Genomic DNA, 18,675 nt, shown 5'->3' on the forward strand with positions numbered 1-18,675 from the left:
TAACGTCAAAACGGTCATGTTTTTATGTCTGTGACAAAACGTGTTGACATTCATTTTTTGTTGGAATTTTGTAATTATTAGACTGCATATATTTTAAATTAAAGAAAACACTTTTTCAAGAGATGCACATTCATTAAAAATCATAAAATTTCTTAATTTTTCTTAATATCAATCTATACGGATGATTGATTTTGAAACAGTTATTCAATTCCAATTAACGTAATACGATTACGGCAAGGTGTGACATTCAGTGTTGATTGTCTAAAAAACAAACAAATTTTAACAGAATCAACTCAATTTTTTTGCTATGATGAAATTTTGATTTACACATTCCGTAAATGATATTCAAAAGGTGCACATTTCTAAAAATGCATTCTTAAATTACTTTGATTCAATAAATATCTTAATTATCTGTGACATTTTGAACGTCAAATTATCATTGTGACACATAGCTATACATTCGATACTATTTTAACTTTTACAATAAACTACATGTCATGTTAAAATTTTGTTCAAAAATATATTTAAAAATAATATAAAAACCTATTTCTAAAATCGTTTTTATTTTAACACAGACCGTTAACTCAATATGACCAAAAAACTCTGTTAACAGATATTTTCAAATTGTGACTTAAGACGTTGTGACACATAATCTAATGAGCATAACCGCAATGAAGAATCCACATATCAAACACCTATAATACAATATTCATCGTTTCTTAAGTATAGTTATTTTCATATTAAAATCACTTATCCAAATATTAATTCAAATTTTGAATAAATAATTCAGAATTCTCTCAAATATCCAAATGTACTTACAAAATGTGTCATGGACATGGCCTATTTTCCTAACGTTAAGGCTTATCTACACCTCCATTCTTGTATTGTGAATCAGCGTCCACAGCGTACATATTAGGTGACATCATAATTTTAATAACCTATATTATCAACATCACCATCTTAATTATTAAGCAAAATTTAATGTTTGTATCACTAGTTTTAAGAAAGCTATTAACATTTTGTTAAAGTGTGTGCGATACCGTCGTTACCTGTCTACATGCAATATTTACGTAAATATCAGTATATCCAAGCTAATACATTTTAATAATTTGCATTTTAATCAGATGTATTGATATCGAATGGATAGAATGTAAAATTATCGTCAAAATGATATGCAACTTTCGTATAGTAAAGTGTTTTTATTTATATAAAACAGCGTAAATGCTACCGTGATGCTATGAAATACGTTTTGACACCAACAGCGTGCGCGACGTCCCGTGCCTTTTCTAGCTGCATTGGCCCATGTTGGGTTATGATTTATAACAACCACTTGTATTTCTTACCACATATCGCATGGAAGCATTCCGGCCAGACGGAATGAAGAAAGTGAATGAATGCACGCGCAAGAATCTAAGATAAATACTCAGTCTAATTAGCTGTCAAAGTCACGTGATTTAAGCTTCTCAATCGTCAACTTCCCATTTATGTAGCAATGTTCCTTTATTAACTGCATATTTTATATCTCTCAATGCAAGGTGAAGATAATGAACAGTGATCAATCTCATAACTCCTACAAGCAATACAAAATAGATAGTTGGGCAAACACGGACCCCTGGACACACCAGAGGTGGGATCAGGTGCCTAGGAGGAGTAAGCATCCCCTGTTGACCGGTCACACCCGCCGTGAGCCCCATATCCTGATCAGGTAAACGGAGTTATCCGCAGTCGAATCAGTGTGCCAAGAACGGCTTAACAATCGGTATGAAACACGTCAGACAGCATTTGACCCAATGCGAGGTTGTATTGACGAACTAGATCGTTATAACGACCATAGAATTTGCGAAATTCTGACTTCAATCGAGACTGTTGAAATCCCTGTACCACCAACTTGTTTGTCAGTAGCTTACCTCAATTTAAAAACTGACTATACCCAGAACAAGCTCTTGCATATCGAATCATTTGAGATATATAAACACCATATGCAAAACTTATACGGTACCAATTTTGATGTACCAGAAATGATTCCATACGCAAGAGCTTGTTCTGCGTCTGATCGTTTTTTTTTTCAATTGAGACAGGCTACTGACAAGCAAGTTAATGTTACAGGGGTTTCAACAGTCTCATTCAAAGTCAGCATTTCGAAAAGTCTATGGTCGTTGTAATAATGCAGCTCGCCAATACAACCGATCATTGGGTCAAATGTTGTCTGACGTGTTACATACCGATTCAGGTCGTTCTTGGCACACTGATTTTGACTACGGATTACTCCGTTTACATGATCAAGACATAGGACTCACGTCGGGTGCGACCTGTCGACAGAGGATGTTTACTCCTCCTAGACACATGATTCCACTTCTGGTGTGTCTAGAGGTCCGTATTTGCCAAACTCTTCCTTTGTAATCCTTATAGGAATTAGGAGATAGATAACTGTTAGTAATCTTCACCTTTCATGTAAGTGGTTGTTATTGATCATCACCCAACATGGACTTATGAAAGGTGAAAAATGAACAGCGATCAATCTAATAACTCCTGTAAGAAAAACAAATTCAAGAGTTGGGCAAACATGGACCCCTGGATATACCGGAGTTGGGATCATGTTCCTAGGAGGAGTAAGTATCCTCGGTCGACTGGTCACACCCAGATTTCACGCGCATGAATCTAGGATAAATCCTATGGCTAATCAACTACCCCATACAGCCCAATCGTCAATATTCACCCTATGTTGTAAAAAAATTATCTCCGTTGTTGCGATGTTCTGTCCTTGAACTCCTTATTAAAGCCATATCACGTATTTCCAAAATTGCGGCTATTGCTTGACCTTCCAAAATGCATCTAAATTATATTCAATTTTTTCGTCGTTAGAAATAGTACGGATTGATATAGCTCTCAGTTTGTTGTTGAGTTTTTAGTTTCAGAATTGGGGCTTAAAATTGCTTGAACCTGAAAAGGAATGAAATTTTTTGATCTTGAAAAGGGAAAAAAATGTATTCACGTTGAAAACTTGTATATCATTATCGTAGCACCACTTCTCTTCCACTAGGCTTTTAGTGTGGTGATTGTAGCGCGAGATTGATTTGTAGTGGTTGTGTTTGTCTTGTACTTACATTAATCGCATTGTCTTTGTCGTTGTCAGCACTCATCACCCTTTCACCTGAATTACATGTACTCTAAATTATAATCTTTCCATCATTTTTATTTTACAACCCGTTGTTTTGCCCAATTGCTAAATTTTGAATTAAAATATCTATTTACATAGCGACCCAATGATGTTACGAAATCTCTATACCGAAATTTGCATTCTTATCAGATACACTGGAGACGATATCAACATTCCAATACATTTTTACAGTTAGAGATTGTTTATTCCTTAACTTAATATATTAGTGTATACTATTTGTTTACGATGTAGATTCATAATATTTGTCTGTTTTCGTAGGACATTGTCTGTGATAATGTTTATGTTGGTTGGTTGCATATCATTTAGCATCCCTCTCAAGAATATTTCACTCATAAGGAGACATCACCATTGTCAGTGAAGGGCTGCAAAATTTAGGCCTATATTTGGAGCTTACGACCTTTAAGGGATCTTTATCGTGCCACAACTGCTGACACAAGGGACCTTGGTTTTTGCGATCTCATCCGAAGGACCGCCTCATTTAGTCGCCTCCTTGGACAAACAAGGAGTACTGAAGACCTATTCTCCACAGTTCCTCACGGGATTATTTTTTTACGTAATATACGTCTGGTGATAAAGACGCAGGTTTTGTCGCAAATATCTGTTCATCCATCCATCCATCTCTCTATTGCTTTAATGGTCGATGACAACTCTCGCTATGTGATGTCAACTGGTTATTCTTTCTTTGTCGATTTTAATGTAATGAATTTTAATTTTTCATTAACAGTGTTATAGATCTAAGACATTTCATAAAGCATCTGGTCGAAATTACACCCCCAAGAAGAGCGATGATTTTTATTAACTGGTTTATATTTGTGGTACATGTAACCCTAATGGCTAGAACCATCACAAAGATTCAAAGTGTAGGATTTCTAAGCATCATTCTCACTTCCGTCATAGAATACTCAAATCCCATCCAGGCATGCCAGTTGATACCATTTGAATTGTCCGTGTTGCTGTACTCGCCATTAAGATTAGACTTGTGGCACGAGTTATACCACCATCCGCCTAGTCTCCCGAGAGCACAGTTGTAGAAACCATTCTGGTCGTTATCAGCATCATATGTACTGAATAGCATATTGTCGTGGTAGAGAAGACTGTCACCTGTGTATAATATAGTAATAAAATTTATAAAGCTCTTTTCATGCGACAAGATCAAGTACGTAGAATTGGAGGGGCCGGGAATATTTTTTAAACAATAATTATTATTTGGCAGTGTTCAATGTTTCTGTATAACGAATGAAAGATATATTGGGTGCCCCTTACTTTTTATGACAGTAGTAGTGAATAAGAAAGCTTGAAAGTAAAGACGTATGAGTATTGATAATAAAACATTACACCCCCTTCCATGATTTCAGAAAATGAACTTTGGGGAAAGTTTTCAAGACATTACATGTAGTAGATTTCTTCCCCCTACCCCTTCAATTAGGATTTCTGAAGATATGGCGAAAAATTGTGATTTAGTTTCTTCCTTGCCGAGAATTTATGTGAAACCAATTACTACATTTTATTCCGACATACTCTCCTTTTGAAAAACGGTGATACGTGTCTAAAGATAGTAAGAGAGAGAGAGAGAGAGAGAGAGAGAGAGAGAGAGAGAGAGAGAGAGAGACCTGCATTTCCAGAATAGCCTGATACGTCTAGTCGGTACTTTTGGCTAGCATCATCGAGGTGGAAAACGTTATATTCTGCATGTTTCCACGCACAGGTGTGATCCATTAGCTCAATCTTAAGATGCGTGTATCCTTTAGTGGTCAGAAGATGTATGTTTTCATTCCCTGTCATACAGAAACATCTTGGTATATTCTTTGTACGTGTAAACATGCTGGAGTGCACAACATACAATAGCCATAGTATTGCGTCAACTACTGTCTGACGTGTTTCATACTAATTGTTAGGCCGTTCGTGGCACACTGATTGTAACTACGGGCTACTCTGTTTACCTGGTCAAGATATATAGGGCTCACAGCGGGTGTGACTGGTCGACAGGGGGTGCTAGCTCCTCCTTGGCTCATGATCCCACCTCTGGTATATCCAGGGGTCTGCGTTTGCCTAATTCTCTATTAGGAGTTTTGTTATTAATCACTGTTCGTTAATTGCACCTTTTTATGAAACACCTCTGGAGTATTTAACCCAATGATAGGTTGTATTGGCAAACTAGATCCTTAGAACGACCATAAAATTTCCAAACTGCTGACTTTAAACGAAACCCCTGTAACATCCACTTGTTTGTAAATACCCTACCTCGATGTAACATTTATCATACGTAGAACAAGCTCTTGTACATGGATATGTTGAAACGTAAAATATGGATGAATGCGCTGAAATGTCTCGGACGGAACAAAAGTGTCTCAAAAAGTTTCGTCGTACCGTCCAAAGTTTTTAAACCGATGCGTCCGCAGCAGGTTTAAGGTGTCCCGAGTAAAGTTAAAACAAACATCATAAAATGTACATCGGTGCACTTCATACTATACGACGTCACAATATAAAAGTACGTCACGACGTACAAGGCTATAGTTGCATCGCGGGGAAAATGTCATGATATTTATTGCCGTTATCTAGTGTTCAAGCTGTATGTGTTTAAATCTGTTTGTCAGATGATTTCCCCCCCAGCTTTCTTCGATAATATATAAGTATCTATTTTGTATTGCTTGTAGGGGTTATGAGATTGATCACTGTTCGTTATCTTCACCTTGCATAAGTCTCATATTTTTATATATAGTATGTGCACGAAAGACTTTAAAGTAATCTTTACATCATTTTGTGACCTTGATATCGCCCCCGATGTGTATAGTCATTTGGAATAAAGAAAACCAAAGCATGTACATATCGACTCCATACAGGTGAAAGATGACGATATTTCATTTCGATCAAGGCATATTCAGAAAGGTAACTAATTGCAGATTTAGGATTTTGATACGGAAGTTACAATATCTTGCCTCGTTTAGATACGATTTGGATGTGAATGTGGAAAATGCCCAACATTTGAGTTGAGATAAAGGAAATTGTATATTTGAGAGGATATTGTACCGATCCGTATCACTCTTTAAATTTACCATATCAATGTCGACATATCAAGCCCAAACTGCAAATGATTTGAGTGCATCTTTCACCTGTACCGAGGTGATAAACAACTAAAAGTCTAGCGGATAAAAATAGCTCTACGTCACTTGTATGACGACGTAATAGTTAAGCAAAGGATTTACCCACGTGATACGATGTTTGTTTATGCACTGACAAACGATTTTTACTAAAAATATGCGACGCTTGAAAGAATTTTACTTTTATATGAATATGCTGTTATTACTTGTTATTTTACTCGGGACACCTTAACCCCGCTGTGTCTGGACTGAAATGTCCATTTTGGCACTGGGTAAATGAAAAACCATGCTTTTCCACCTACATTATTTCTGACAACCTTCATACATAACCTGTGAGTGAACAGTCATTTAATTAATTGTATTTAACATACCTATCCAAAATTCAGAGTCTCTTGATCCAAACCCAGTCTCGTAAGTGGCCCAGTTTTGTTTGAAGTTGACAGATCCATCAAATCTTCTTTGAATTATCTAAATGATAATCAAGAAATAGATTAAAGCGCTTCATGAAGTATGTCCGCTCAAAGCATTGTAGTTCTTATCCTTATGTAGTTTTAAAAATGAATTTCATTTTTTAAATTTACATTCTACTTTTATTTCTGTTTGAATCAGTCGTTAAAGTAGACGTATTATATTTACCAAGATTCATACGATCGTTATTCACAAGTACAGCGTATTCATGAGGAAATGGCTATCATTACATGTACAATTTGTAGAGATACATTGAATGTAAATATATTTAGTTTCAAAGCAAAACACGTGGCAGATTATTATTATGAAGATTATCTCTAATATTGAGATGTACGAATTCATTTTCTCAATTCACAAAAATGCCAGAATAGTGCACTATACTGCTTTCTTCTTAATAAACGAAATAGATGCACGGCTGTTGTCAGTAATTGAGATCTGCGTGATGTAATACCGTCCATGTGTAGCTGTCCTGGTGGCACAGTGTGGATACGTTGCGTTCATTGTTCACAGGGACACTGCAGTAGTAGTCAGTTCCTGTCAAAGTAGGGATATTTTATCATTATCGTATGTATGCCATGTCAAACGTTGCAATGCAAGGTGAAGATAACGAACAGTGATCAATCTCATAACTCCTACAAGCAATACAAAATAGATAGTTGGGCAAACACGGACCCCTGGACACACCAGAGGTGGGATCAGGTGCCTAGGAGGAGTAAGCATCCCCTGTTGACCGGTCACACCCGCCGTGAGCCCCAGTTTCGAGATACGAACTCTTCTGTGTAGGAGGTGCATTTAGTGGAACTTTGAATGACGAAGTGGAACAGAGTGGACCTACAGTCAGCGAAGAAGATGATGAAATATATTAAAAGCGGCTTCTCTTTTAATATGTAAATGTGGGAAATACAATATACTATCGAAAGAAATGTTTTACTAAAGTGGAAACATAAAAACAATGTCATATTTGCAAGTAATGTCTTAGATATGGTACTTATGACCAACTAAATAACGTGATATGATAAGAATTATATGTATTTAATTACTGCCTAAATACTTATAACTTACTTCGTTTGTGTATCAGTCGAATTCGGGTGATCTAACAATGTTTGAGAAACTTACTGAGTACATTCACTTACGCAGCACATGAATATTAGTCCCACTCCCGCGTGTAAACAAATTGTTTCGCGCCTCACTATATACGAGAGTTCTCCAAAGGGAAATAACTCGGGTGTATCTCGAAACCGGCGTATTGATCTTTTTCAATTGTATTATTTTCATTTGTATTGTATAATGTACATTAAAATTGTATAATATTTCTTTTATATTCAATATTTTCCATCTGTGTTGTATAAGTTTTTATTTGTATTGTGTATTTTCCATTTGCTTTGTCAACATCTTCATTCGTGCTATATACTCTTCAATTGTATTATATATTTGTTGTGTATTGTATCCGGGGGATTGTCTATGATGGTTCGCTATGACGGATTTCATTGGTCAAGTGTTCGCCTTTATGGTGTTCCGTGCAGGACCATTTAAAACACAACGATGTTAAGAGAGAGAAAAAAAGTTCAGTAGAATCTACATATAGATAAACAGTAGTTATGAATAAGATATAGTCTATAGTTTGATAATCGTTCATCTTGCTATTGCCAGATTTATCGAGACCTTCAAGGCATGGCTTGCATGGTACCATGAATAATGTGCATTCATCGCCGTTTTTATCCTTTTTTTTTTTTTACTCAACCCCACCTTTGCAAACAAAAGTCACTGTACACTATAGTTGTACAGGTTACACAATGATCTAGAATGAGACCTATATTGTATCTGAAAGAAGAATCGAATCATGGTTTGCACCAATGGAATCCTTTGTAACAAATGAAAATTGACAATCTTTCGGATATAATTCTGTAACAAATGAAATGTGTACATTGCAAATGAAAAATTGTACAGTGAAAGTAATAAGAGCCATTCAAAGTAAGTAGAAAATATACAATGCATACACAATACAAATGAAAAATGATGTAACAAAAATATGAAAGTATACAATACAGATAGAAAAGACATATTTCAAAATTCTTTGCAATAACAAAAATGTCCCTATAATGTGAACATGCCGTACATAGTTTATGGGAATGTGCAGAAAAAACATCAGTTGATCATTTCATTTAAAAATAAGATAACATTTTTGTGTAGATTTGATCACGTACCAACTTCATGTCATGTCCCAATGAAACTCTAAAATTGAAATCTTATATCTATATTTCTATATAATTTTGATTTGTGTTGCTTTCATTAATTATGTAGCAGATGACCGAAATAACGATGGAACAACGTAAGATATACTTTGTTAGAAATTAGATAGGTTACATGAGGAATGTATTTGGTTTCAGCTGACAAAACTTACAACAACATTGTCTTTGTTTATAAGACTCATTATTACAACTGTATTTTAACCGAACTCGGTATTAATTCCACATTTGATAATCTTACTTACACTCCAACTGCCTTTTCATAAGAAAGTATTCTTCAAAATCATGCTTACGTTCTAAACAAACTCAATATCCCAAGCAATGAAAGGAAAGCATATGAGTTATCGTACCAATACTGGATTCCTAAACTTCACAAAAACCCCTACAGACATAGATACATTATTGGATGCAGTAAATATTCTACAAAGTCCCTATCTTTGTTCTTCACGAAAATACCAACACCTGTCAAGGAGAAACTCTAAACATACTGTGCCACAAAATAAGCCTGAAGTGGTGTATATCATTCGATTCTAAAGAACTCACATTTTTTTTCTCAAATCAGCAACATCAAAACGTATGAGTTTTCAACACTTTAAACGACCTTTCCTTACAATGAATTAAAGAGTAGATTTTTTGACTTCATAGACAGTTGCTTCTTCAACAAAAATGGAAAACCAAAATGTTCATATCTGGTGATCAGTCATCCAAAAAATTACGTTGTTCAACACCACTCTGATTCCACGCACAAATACTCTGAAGTTGAAATAAAAAATATGCTGGAGTTCCTCATTGACAATATCTTCGTGGTCTTTGGTGATCAGGTCTTCCAACAGTATGTTGGAATTGCCATGGGCACGACCTGTGCTTCTTTGTTAGCTGACTCTCTTTTATATTTCTATGAAGTAGACTTTATTAAAATACTTCTACGTTAAAAGAAAAAATCTCTTGCTGTGGCCTTCAATACGACATTTAGATATATCTACGACGTTTTATCTTTTAACAATAATAATTTTCATTCATATGTCGGTTCGATATATCCCAGTGAACTCGAAATATAAGACACCACAGAGTCGTCCACTTATGCTTCATACTTAGATATTCTATTGAAAGAATATCTTAATGGCAAATAACAACTCAACTGTATGACAAACGGGATGATTTCAGCTTCTCCATCGCCAAATTCCAACATTTATGTAGCAATATTCCATTATCATCTGCATATGGTATATACCTTTCTCAACTGATTCCATACACAAGAGCTTGTTCTGCGTATGGTCAGTTTTGAAATTGAGGCAGGCTACTGACAAACAGACTATCAAATTTAACGTAAACCGTTTCCCGTGTTCATCTGTAATACAAATTTCAACGTTGATGGTGTTCATATATGCAAGTTTAATGAATAAATAATATCTATATGTACAGCATATTAAATTTTATAAGACTCTACGTAGTTTGCTATGGATACGCAATGGTATCACCGCAATTAATGTAACACACGGCAAAGTTCAATCACATATTCTTTTTTTTATCATAGATAGTTTATGATATGAGTTATCCCTCTAAATTGGTGTGCATATACTATGCCGGCTACAATGCGTATCTAAATACATGTCTAAATACGCCTTGCCAGTCATAATATTCTAACGTACATGTAGGCTAATTATGACTTATTGGGTATGTTGCATGTATAATTTCAAATGCTATTCTAATATTGTATCAAGAAATATGTCAGACACATCTAATTATTGTCCATCTGGAAAAAAATCACTCATGATACATAATATGCATGTTATTAAGTTAGAATTTTATTATGGCTTTGGCCTGGTTTTTTTTTAAATGCACGTCCGCAACCGAATGCAATCTTTGTTTATAAAATAAAAAGTATAATATTACAAATATCGAAAACGAAAGCGCGATAGCTTAATCGGTACCTTTACATCAGAGCATCAGTGCTAGAGTTCGAATGCAAAATTCGGTTATATTTTCCCCGTAAAAATTGAATTAGTAGCAAGTCGAACATACAGGCTTTGGATATATACACTTTAAAATCAATTCATTACAATATATTTTTCATAATTTACATGCTGCAGAACATGTAATTTTATGACATGCATGTTTCCTATCAAGACAATTCCAATTTCACAGATCTGTCGTTTATATTACATAGTTGGCGAACTCATTTAGGAGAGGTTGCTTCATGATATCTGGTAATGAAATATTCGCATCTACATGTACCCTGCTATAAGAGTGTATGTTGGTAGTTGATAGATGAACGATGTAATGTCTAGATATCTAAATTATTACTTGTAGGCTGAAAGATAAAGTATACGCTTGTATTGTGTGTTCCAAGAGGACAAAACCCGGTGAACCCCGATCATTGCATGAAAAAAAAAGAAGATTTAAAACATTTCACCTTCGGTCCCATTGGCGTGTGTTCAATTAAAAAAAACTTTTCAAGTTTGTTTTATTATATTTCTTTTCACATAACTTCTGATTGAATTTCAAGCTCTTTTTACTGCAATCCAATGTAGCATTGGTTAGTGCGTGTGCCTTCGCTGAAAACATATTTAGTGCGCTCGGGAAAAAAAGAACAAAGTGTACATATACACACAATAATAGCTTCAGGTAACCACGCACTACGTACATATATGATCTTCATTTAATTTAGATTAAAGCAATGCAAATTGGATGCAAATGTAAATACAAAGGTAAAATTGAATGAATATATATGGGTTGCTTTACAATTCTTAGATGCATTTACACTAATCGTCCTTCAAATTACAGCATCCGCCGCATCGAACCATCTACAAATGATTAAAACTTTCTGAAAAAAATCAATTAAACGTTTCAAACAAAAATCATCGTGCATATTTGTTTAATAGATCTTGAAGCATATGGCGACATAAATTCGATTAATTTCATATTGAGTTCATGACATAGCCTTCTTGTTCATGACGTCGCTCCAAACGTACCTTGTCTTTCTATGGTCGTCATAACGATCTAGTTTCCCAATACAACCTATCATTGGGTAAAATGGTGTCTGACGTGTTTCATACAGATTGTTAAGCCGTTCTTAGCACACTGAATTTGACTACGGATAACGCCGTTTACATGCACCTGATCAAGGTATAGGGCTCACGGCGGGTGTGACCGGTCGACAGGGGATGCTTACTCCTCCTAGGCACCTGATCCCATCTCTGATGTGTCCAGGGGTCCGTGTTTGCCTAACTCTCTATTTTGTATTGCTTATAGGAGTTATGAGATTGATCACTGTTCGTTATCTTCACCTTGCATCAAGGGTTCAGAAAAATGCTAAAATACCCCCACCCCATTGGCATTTTGAAAACCGATTTTACCGTATTTACATGTAATACATGATTACATGTATGTCTGTGTTAAATACATGCAAAAAGTATGCACGACGCCATTTTGATTTTTTTTTTGATAATTTAACATATCGAGCCCGAACTTATCAGATTTTTTTAAATTTCAAAAACGAGGTGTATGTAAATTAAGGACTAGAATTTATAAAAAAAAAAATAGGGTTTGGAAGAAATATTTAGGGTTGGACGGGTTATCAGAAATACACATATTGGTTTTTTTCCCGTTGTCGCCCTAAACACGATTTACCAGAGTTTTTGTTCACTTGAGAAATTTCTATTGCAGGATTTTAATGAAGATTCGAAGAATCCCTGACGTAAACATAATCTTTTGAGTCTCGAAACCAGCCTCGCTCATGGTCGTAATGGTTATTATCCGAACATAAGAGGTTACATAAATCATCATAAAATGAATGGGCCTATAATTCTACTTCCATTCTTACACTTGAAATCAATATCAAAGTCATCGCTTGATTTATTTAAAAACTTCTACGTGAGAAGAAAAAATATCTCGCTGTGGCATTCAATTCGATATTTCGATATATCGATGACGTTTTGTCTATTAACAATAATAACTTTCATTCATATGTCGATTTGATATATTCCTGTGAGCTCGAAATAAAAGACAACGCAAAGTCGTCCACTTCTGTTTCATACTTAGATATTTTATTGAAAGTAGACATTAACGGCAAATTGATAACTCAACTGTATGACAAACGGGATGATTTCAGCTTCTCCATCGTCAACTTCCCATATTTATGTAGCAATATTCCATTATCACCTGCATATGGTGTTTATATATCTCAACTGATTCGATATGCAAGAGCTTGTTCTGCGTATAGCTAGTTTTAAATCGAGGTAAGCTACTGACAAACAAGTTGATGGTACAAGGGTTTCAACAGTCTCGACTGAAGTCAGCATTTCGCAAATTCTATGGCCGTTATAACGATATCTAGTTCGTCAATACAACCTATTATTTATGTCAAATGCTGTCTGACGTGTTTCATACCGATTGTTAAGCCGTTCTTGGCACACTGATTTTGACTGCGGATAACTCCGTTTACCTGAACAGGATATAGGGTTCACGGCGGGTGTGACCGGTCGACAGGGGATGCTTACTCCTTCTAGGCACCTAATCCCACCTCTGGTGTGTCCAGGGGTCCGTGTTTGCCCAACTATCTAATTTGTATTGGTTGTAGGAGTTATGTGATTTATCACTGTTCGTTATCTTCACCTTTCATTGCAGAAGTTACAGCTTTAGTTACAGACGGTATTTAAGATAAAACAATTGAACAGTTTGTTTCTGTTTTATTAATTGATGAAATGTTTGTCTGTTGATATAATGAAAATATAGGTATTCTGATGTGTTTTATGTTTTTATTTGTTATAATGTCAAGGAGTCGGGTGAAGCCCCTACATGCAGTAAAATTGACCCAAATTTATGTACTGAAGTGATGATTGTATACATACGCAAGAAATGTCTGACCGTGTAACTGACTTCATATCATTGAAAATCGAACGTCAATTTCATCTGTATATTGTCATAGAATGAAACGCATTGTGAAATGTATGGGGTTGACAGTAAGTGCCCAATAAGCGCATTATCCCTTCAGTTGTCATGTTAATCTGTGTTGTTAAATGAAAGTTGTATCTAAAATAATAATTCTTCAATTTCTCTTCAAACAAAATCTTAGAAGTTTGAAATAACGGAGATCCATCTGAAATGGTTTGCTATCATTCAGTGCCAGGTCCTAAAAATTCACTCCTACCACGTTATAATCATTTTCCTGTCAATACAAAATAGAAAATGTTAAGTTCATGTAGTGGTCACAATCGCAGCTTTTGGATTTTTCCAGGCAGCTCCACATGCTACATTTTTAGTATGGACATTTCGCATACAAAATAATATGCCGCAAATTTGCACCATATTATAATATCAAATAACGAGCATGTGATTAAGTATTTTTCAATATAAAACATACCTACTTTTGACTAGTTATAATATGTACAGATTATTTAGAATTTAGTCAAAATTTTCTTCGAATCTTTGAATAAACTTAATTCCTGCATAATGTTTGAAAATTCGTTATTTGATTGATTTGAATGTAAACGGCTGGTGGGAAATGCTTGCTCCTCCTGGGCTCCTGGTATCACTTCTAGTGTATCGAGGGACACGTGTTTGCCCAACTCTGTGTTTCATATTCCTTATAGAAGTAATAAAATTGATCACTGCCCGTTATCTTCACCTTTTCATAAGTACTTAAAACAAACAGCAAAAGATATAACAATAAATAAGAAACAAAAATTATAAATAGTATATGAATACGGGATATCGAAACCAGAAAATTTTGGAACTCTTCTGAAAAATAAGTTCACGAAAATGAAAATTATGCGTTACTTGGGCAACTCTTCTATACAAATCCTTGTGATAGCTAAAGGCGACTCATTTCCGATACAAAAATATCTGCTTGGTTTGAAGATTATTTTTCAGAATGTTGCAAGTGAATGCCCTTGTACCAAAACATGACTTATTGGATTAAATTTCTGAGGTTTGGTAGCAAAGATAAAACAAATAAAGTTTATTTCTTCACCATATGCGCGTATGTAGATATTTACTTATGCGATTTTCTCGAGTATTTTAAACAACAGGGCGCTATGAAGGGATACAAATAATAGCAACATATGTATCGATCTCCAAACACATAAATGCAACAACATGTAACCCCACAACATGCACGCATTTCTGTCACCCCCCCCGTTTCTTTAATATCGCATTAGATTATCACATGCAACATTTGTTATTAGTACATGCAAAGATCGATTTACTAGCCGGTCGCTTAATATAATAGCGGTGAATGGTAGTAGAAATGTAAAGTTGAACCGATGAATTTAACTCATGCATATACTGAAGGATACCCACCCCTCCCCCTTTACAATTTATGAATTTGGGCAGAATTGCTTTATTGCTAAGATTTTTCATATAGATATAAGAGCGGCTATTTCTCTCCACTTGTTCCCCACCCCTCAACTTTCAAAATCGACACTAAACAGTGCCTGAACTCTCTATATCAAATAGTAAATAAGTAACATGTGTTGGTTAACTGAGAAGTTGCCCAAGTTAACGCAGAAAACGAGATCTCGTTTGACATCTTTAATATCAAAACCGCGAAGGAATGGGATACGAAATAATGGTTCCTATATTCCATTTAGAAAATCGTTTTAGAACATAGATATGGATTTTTAAGAATTAATTAAAATACTCTTCAATTTCAAGATGAAAATAAATCAATAAACAAAGAAATGAAAAATGAACATTAAATTGTCACCGCCATAAAATATATCTGAAGCATTTAACACTTTATTCAATAACTTGATCATCTATTCAAAGTTTATGTTTCATCAAAATGTAAACCTACCGTATAAAGAGATGACAGAGGTTTTAAAAGCATCAGCTATTATGAGTAGTGAAATAGAGCTGAGAAAAGACTCTAATGGGTTTCTCCAATAGCAATTTCATTAAAGTGAAAGGAACAGGACAAACAAATACAGAGACGAAGGGGATTGATTGATTGAATATTGTTTTACGTCCCTCTCGAGAATATTTCACTCATATGGAGACGTCACCACTGCCGGTGAAGGGCTGAAAAATTTAGGCCTATGCTCGGCGCTTATGGTCATTGAGCAGGGAGGGATCTTTATCGTGCCACACCTGCTGTGACACGGGACCTCGGTTTTTGCGGTCTCATCCGAAGGACCGCCCCATTTAGTCGCCTCTTACGACAAGTAAAGGGGTACTGAGGACCTATTCTAACCTGGATCCCCACGGGAAACGAAGGGGAAATTTCCAAGAAGGACAGTATTATGTACATTTATCTATGGTAATAAAATGGTTCAACCGATACATGTGACATACTGATAATTATAAAACAAGTACAAATTCCGTATACCGGTATGAAGACACTTAAATATTTACTTATGTAGCGGAAGAAAACATTTTTAAATACTTTTCTATCAGCATCATTAGACTACAATTTATTTTTGTATGGATTCATGCATGGTTATCAACATCTTAGAATTAAGAAGACACGAAGGCGATGAGAGCGAAGGTGTAAAGCCGAATGAGCGATGATGTTAATTTCGCACCGTTGCCTTTTCATCGCGTTTACAGGTTGTTCCTACGCCCTCGCATCTTCGCTCCATCAAAACATCTCTTTTATGCATGAGAAGGAACGAAAACACGAGTAGCTTGATCAGAACACCATAATATTAACTTGTTACAATACCAGAATACACGTTATAACGTGAACAAAGGCTTATGCAAGCTTAAACTGTGCAGAGTTGTATACGTACGTGTATCAGTTTGAAATTCCATCGAATGTTGGTATAATTCTGAAAATGACTTTTAATTGGTTTGGGTAACATGTATTGTTGTGTATATAGTAAGCAATACAGTTACACCGTGTAGCCGATGGGGACTTGCTGATGCAGATGCAATGATGGGAAGTTTGACCAATCACTTATTTTTGTGTGTGTGCCTTTATCTCTTTTAAATTAATTTTCACTTTGGGGTATTTCATTTTGAAAAACAACTCACCTTTAGCAATCCCATTTGACTGAAAAAAAGTTTTGATAAGAATGAATAATACTCATAATAACTGCAGGATAATATGATTTAAATACGAAGAAATCAAATGTTATATAAATGATTATGAAAAATTTGAATGTACCTTTTGATATCGCGAGCAGTGATTATTTGAAGAATTTGCTGGAATAAGCGCCGAAAACCCCGAAAGAAGCCTACAAACATTAACGTCAGATTCAATTACATCCATCCCGATACAATGGTTTAGCTTATTACATTCTATACCGCACTGGATTCTGGCAGAGGAAGTGCCAACCACAGGGAATTCATACAAAGCACACGATTTAGAGGGTAGTTGACCAGTCTGTATGACGACATATCCATTTTCCACACGTGACGTGACAACTAAAGGTAATATCATGAAAATGACCAAATTTTCAAGGGTCAATGGTCCCTCCATGCCCATCACAATGATAGGATTTTTTTCAGTCAGCTGCTTGTCGAACTCAGAATGAAATCATTCAAGACAGTGTCAACATATTTATCTATGCGAACATTTTTCCATTTTAACGAGATAAATTTAAAATGAAATATTGACAAATCTTAAGTGAAATATTGACGAATTTTAAATGAAATGTTGACACATATGAACGATAAAAGCTCTTAAAAACATTGAATTTATTGAAATCCTCTTTCCAACCCATTACTTCGCTCGCTGAGCACATGCTGACAATCAACAAATAGAAATTAGTATATTTACATGAGCATTTCATTGATTTTTTTCTTTGCTTAGTGCCTACTTACATAATGGCTATCTTCGTCTTCATTTTTATTCCATGCAGCTGTCTTTAGGGAAAATTAAAAATTTTGCTGTTGAAAAGGAAGTGCGCCTTTTTACAACTATTTTATTTCGAGGCTACTGTAACGCCCATAGAAATAATGTCTTTTCTTCATGAATTGTTTATGCATTGTTTGAATATGAAATGAAGGCAGGGGTTGGTTGACTGATGGATTGGTAGAAAGCCATTTGCAACTTAGAATGAAGGCACTTATTTGTACAAATAACATATCAAAGTATGCAAAATCATAATTTGTGGAAAATGGAACTTTCAAGGGTAAATATATTTTTTAAAAATTTGAAGAAAACTGGAACAATAGGTAATTGTTCAAATTATTTACAATTCAAACTGCAGATGAAAAGGTGAAGATAACACACATTGACCAATCTCAAAACTCTTATAAGGAATGTAAAGTTAATAAAGGGCATACCACGGACCCCTGGATATACCAGAGGTGGAATCAGGTGCCAATCACTATTTGTCACAACCGCCGTGAGCCCTATATCGTGATCAGGTAAATGGAGTAATCCGTAGTCAAAATCGGTGTGTAAAGAACGGCCTAATAATTGATATGGAACACATGCAAGGTGAAGATAACGAACAGTGATCAATCTCATAACTCCTACAAGCAATACAAAATAGATGGTTGGGCAAACACGGACCCCTGGACACACCAGAGGTGATCAAAATGACTGGTTGTTTCAATAAATTAGATTATTCTAATTACGACCATAGCAATGCTGACATCGTAACAACAACTGATTTGTTAGTAGTATGTCTCAATTTAAATATTGATCATACGCAAAACAATTTTTTGGATAAGAATCAGTCGAGAGACATAAATACCATATGTAGGTGATACTGGAATATTTCTACATAAATAT

The 18,675-nt window shown here is 35.2% G+C and overlaps 1 protein-coding gene across 1 annotated transcript; it reads right to left on the reverse strand.

The window, feature by feature from the left end:
• Window positions 1-3,855: 3,855 nt before the first annotated feature.
• On the reverse strand, window positions 3,856-17,449 carry LOC125666430 (ficolin-2-like). The gene is made up of 6 exons (XM_048899598.2): window positions 17,098-17,449; window positions 16,965-16,983; window positions 7,196-7,278; window positions 6,648-6,744; window positions 4,789-4,953; window positions 3,856-4,279 (listed from the first exon to the last, which is right to left on the reverse strand). The coding sequence occupies exons 1-6, from the start codon at window positions 17,416-17,418 to the stop codon at window positions 4,032-4,034; spliced, it is 933 nt and encodes a 310-aa protein (XP_048755555.2). The 5' UTR covers window positions 17,419-17,449; the 3' UTR covers window positions 3,856-4,031.
• Window positions 17,450-18,675: the final 1,226 nt, after the last annotated feature.

Source organism: Ostrea edulis, chromosome 10 (assembly GCF_947568905.1).
Source record: "Ostrea edulis chromosome 10, xbOstEdul1.1, whole genome shotgun sequence".
NCBI classification, from domain to species: domain Eukaryota; kingdom Metazoa; phylum Mollusca; class Bivalvia; order Ostreida; family Ostreidae; genus Ostrea; species Ostrea edulis.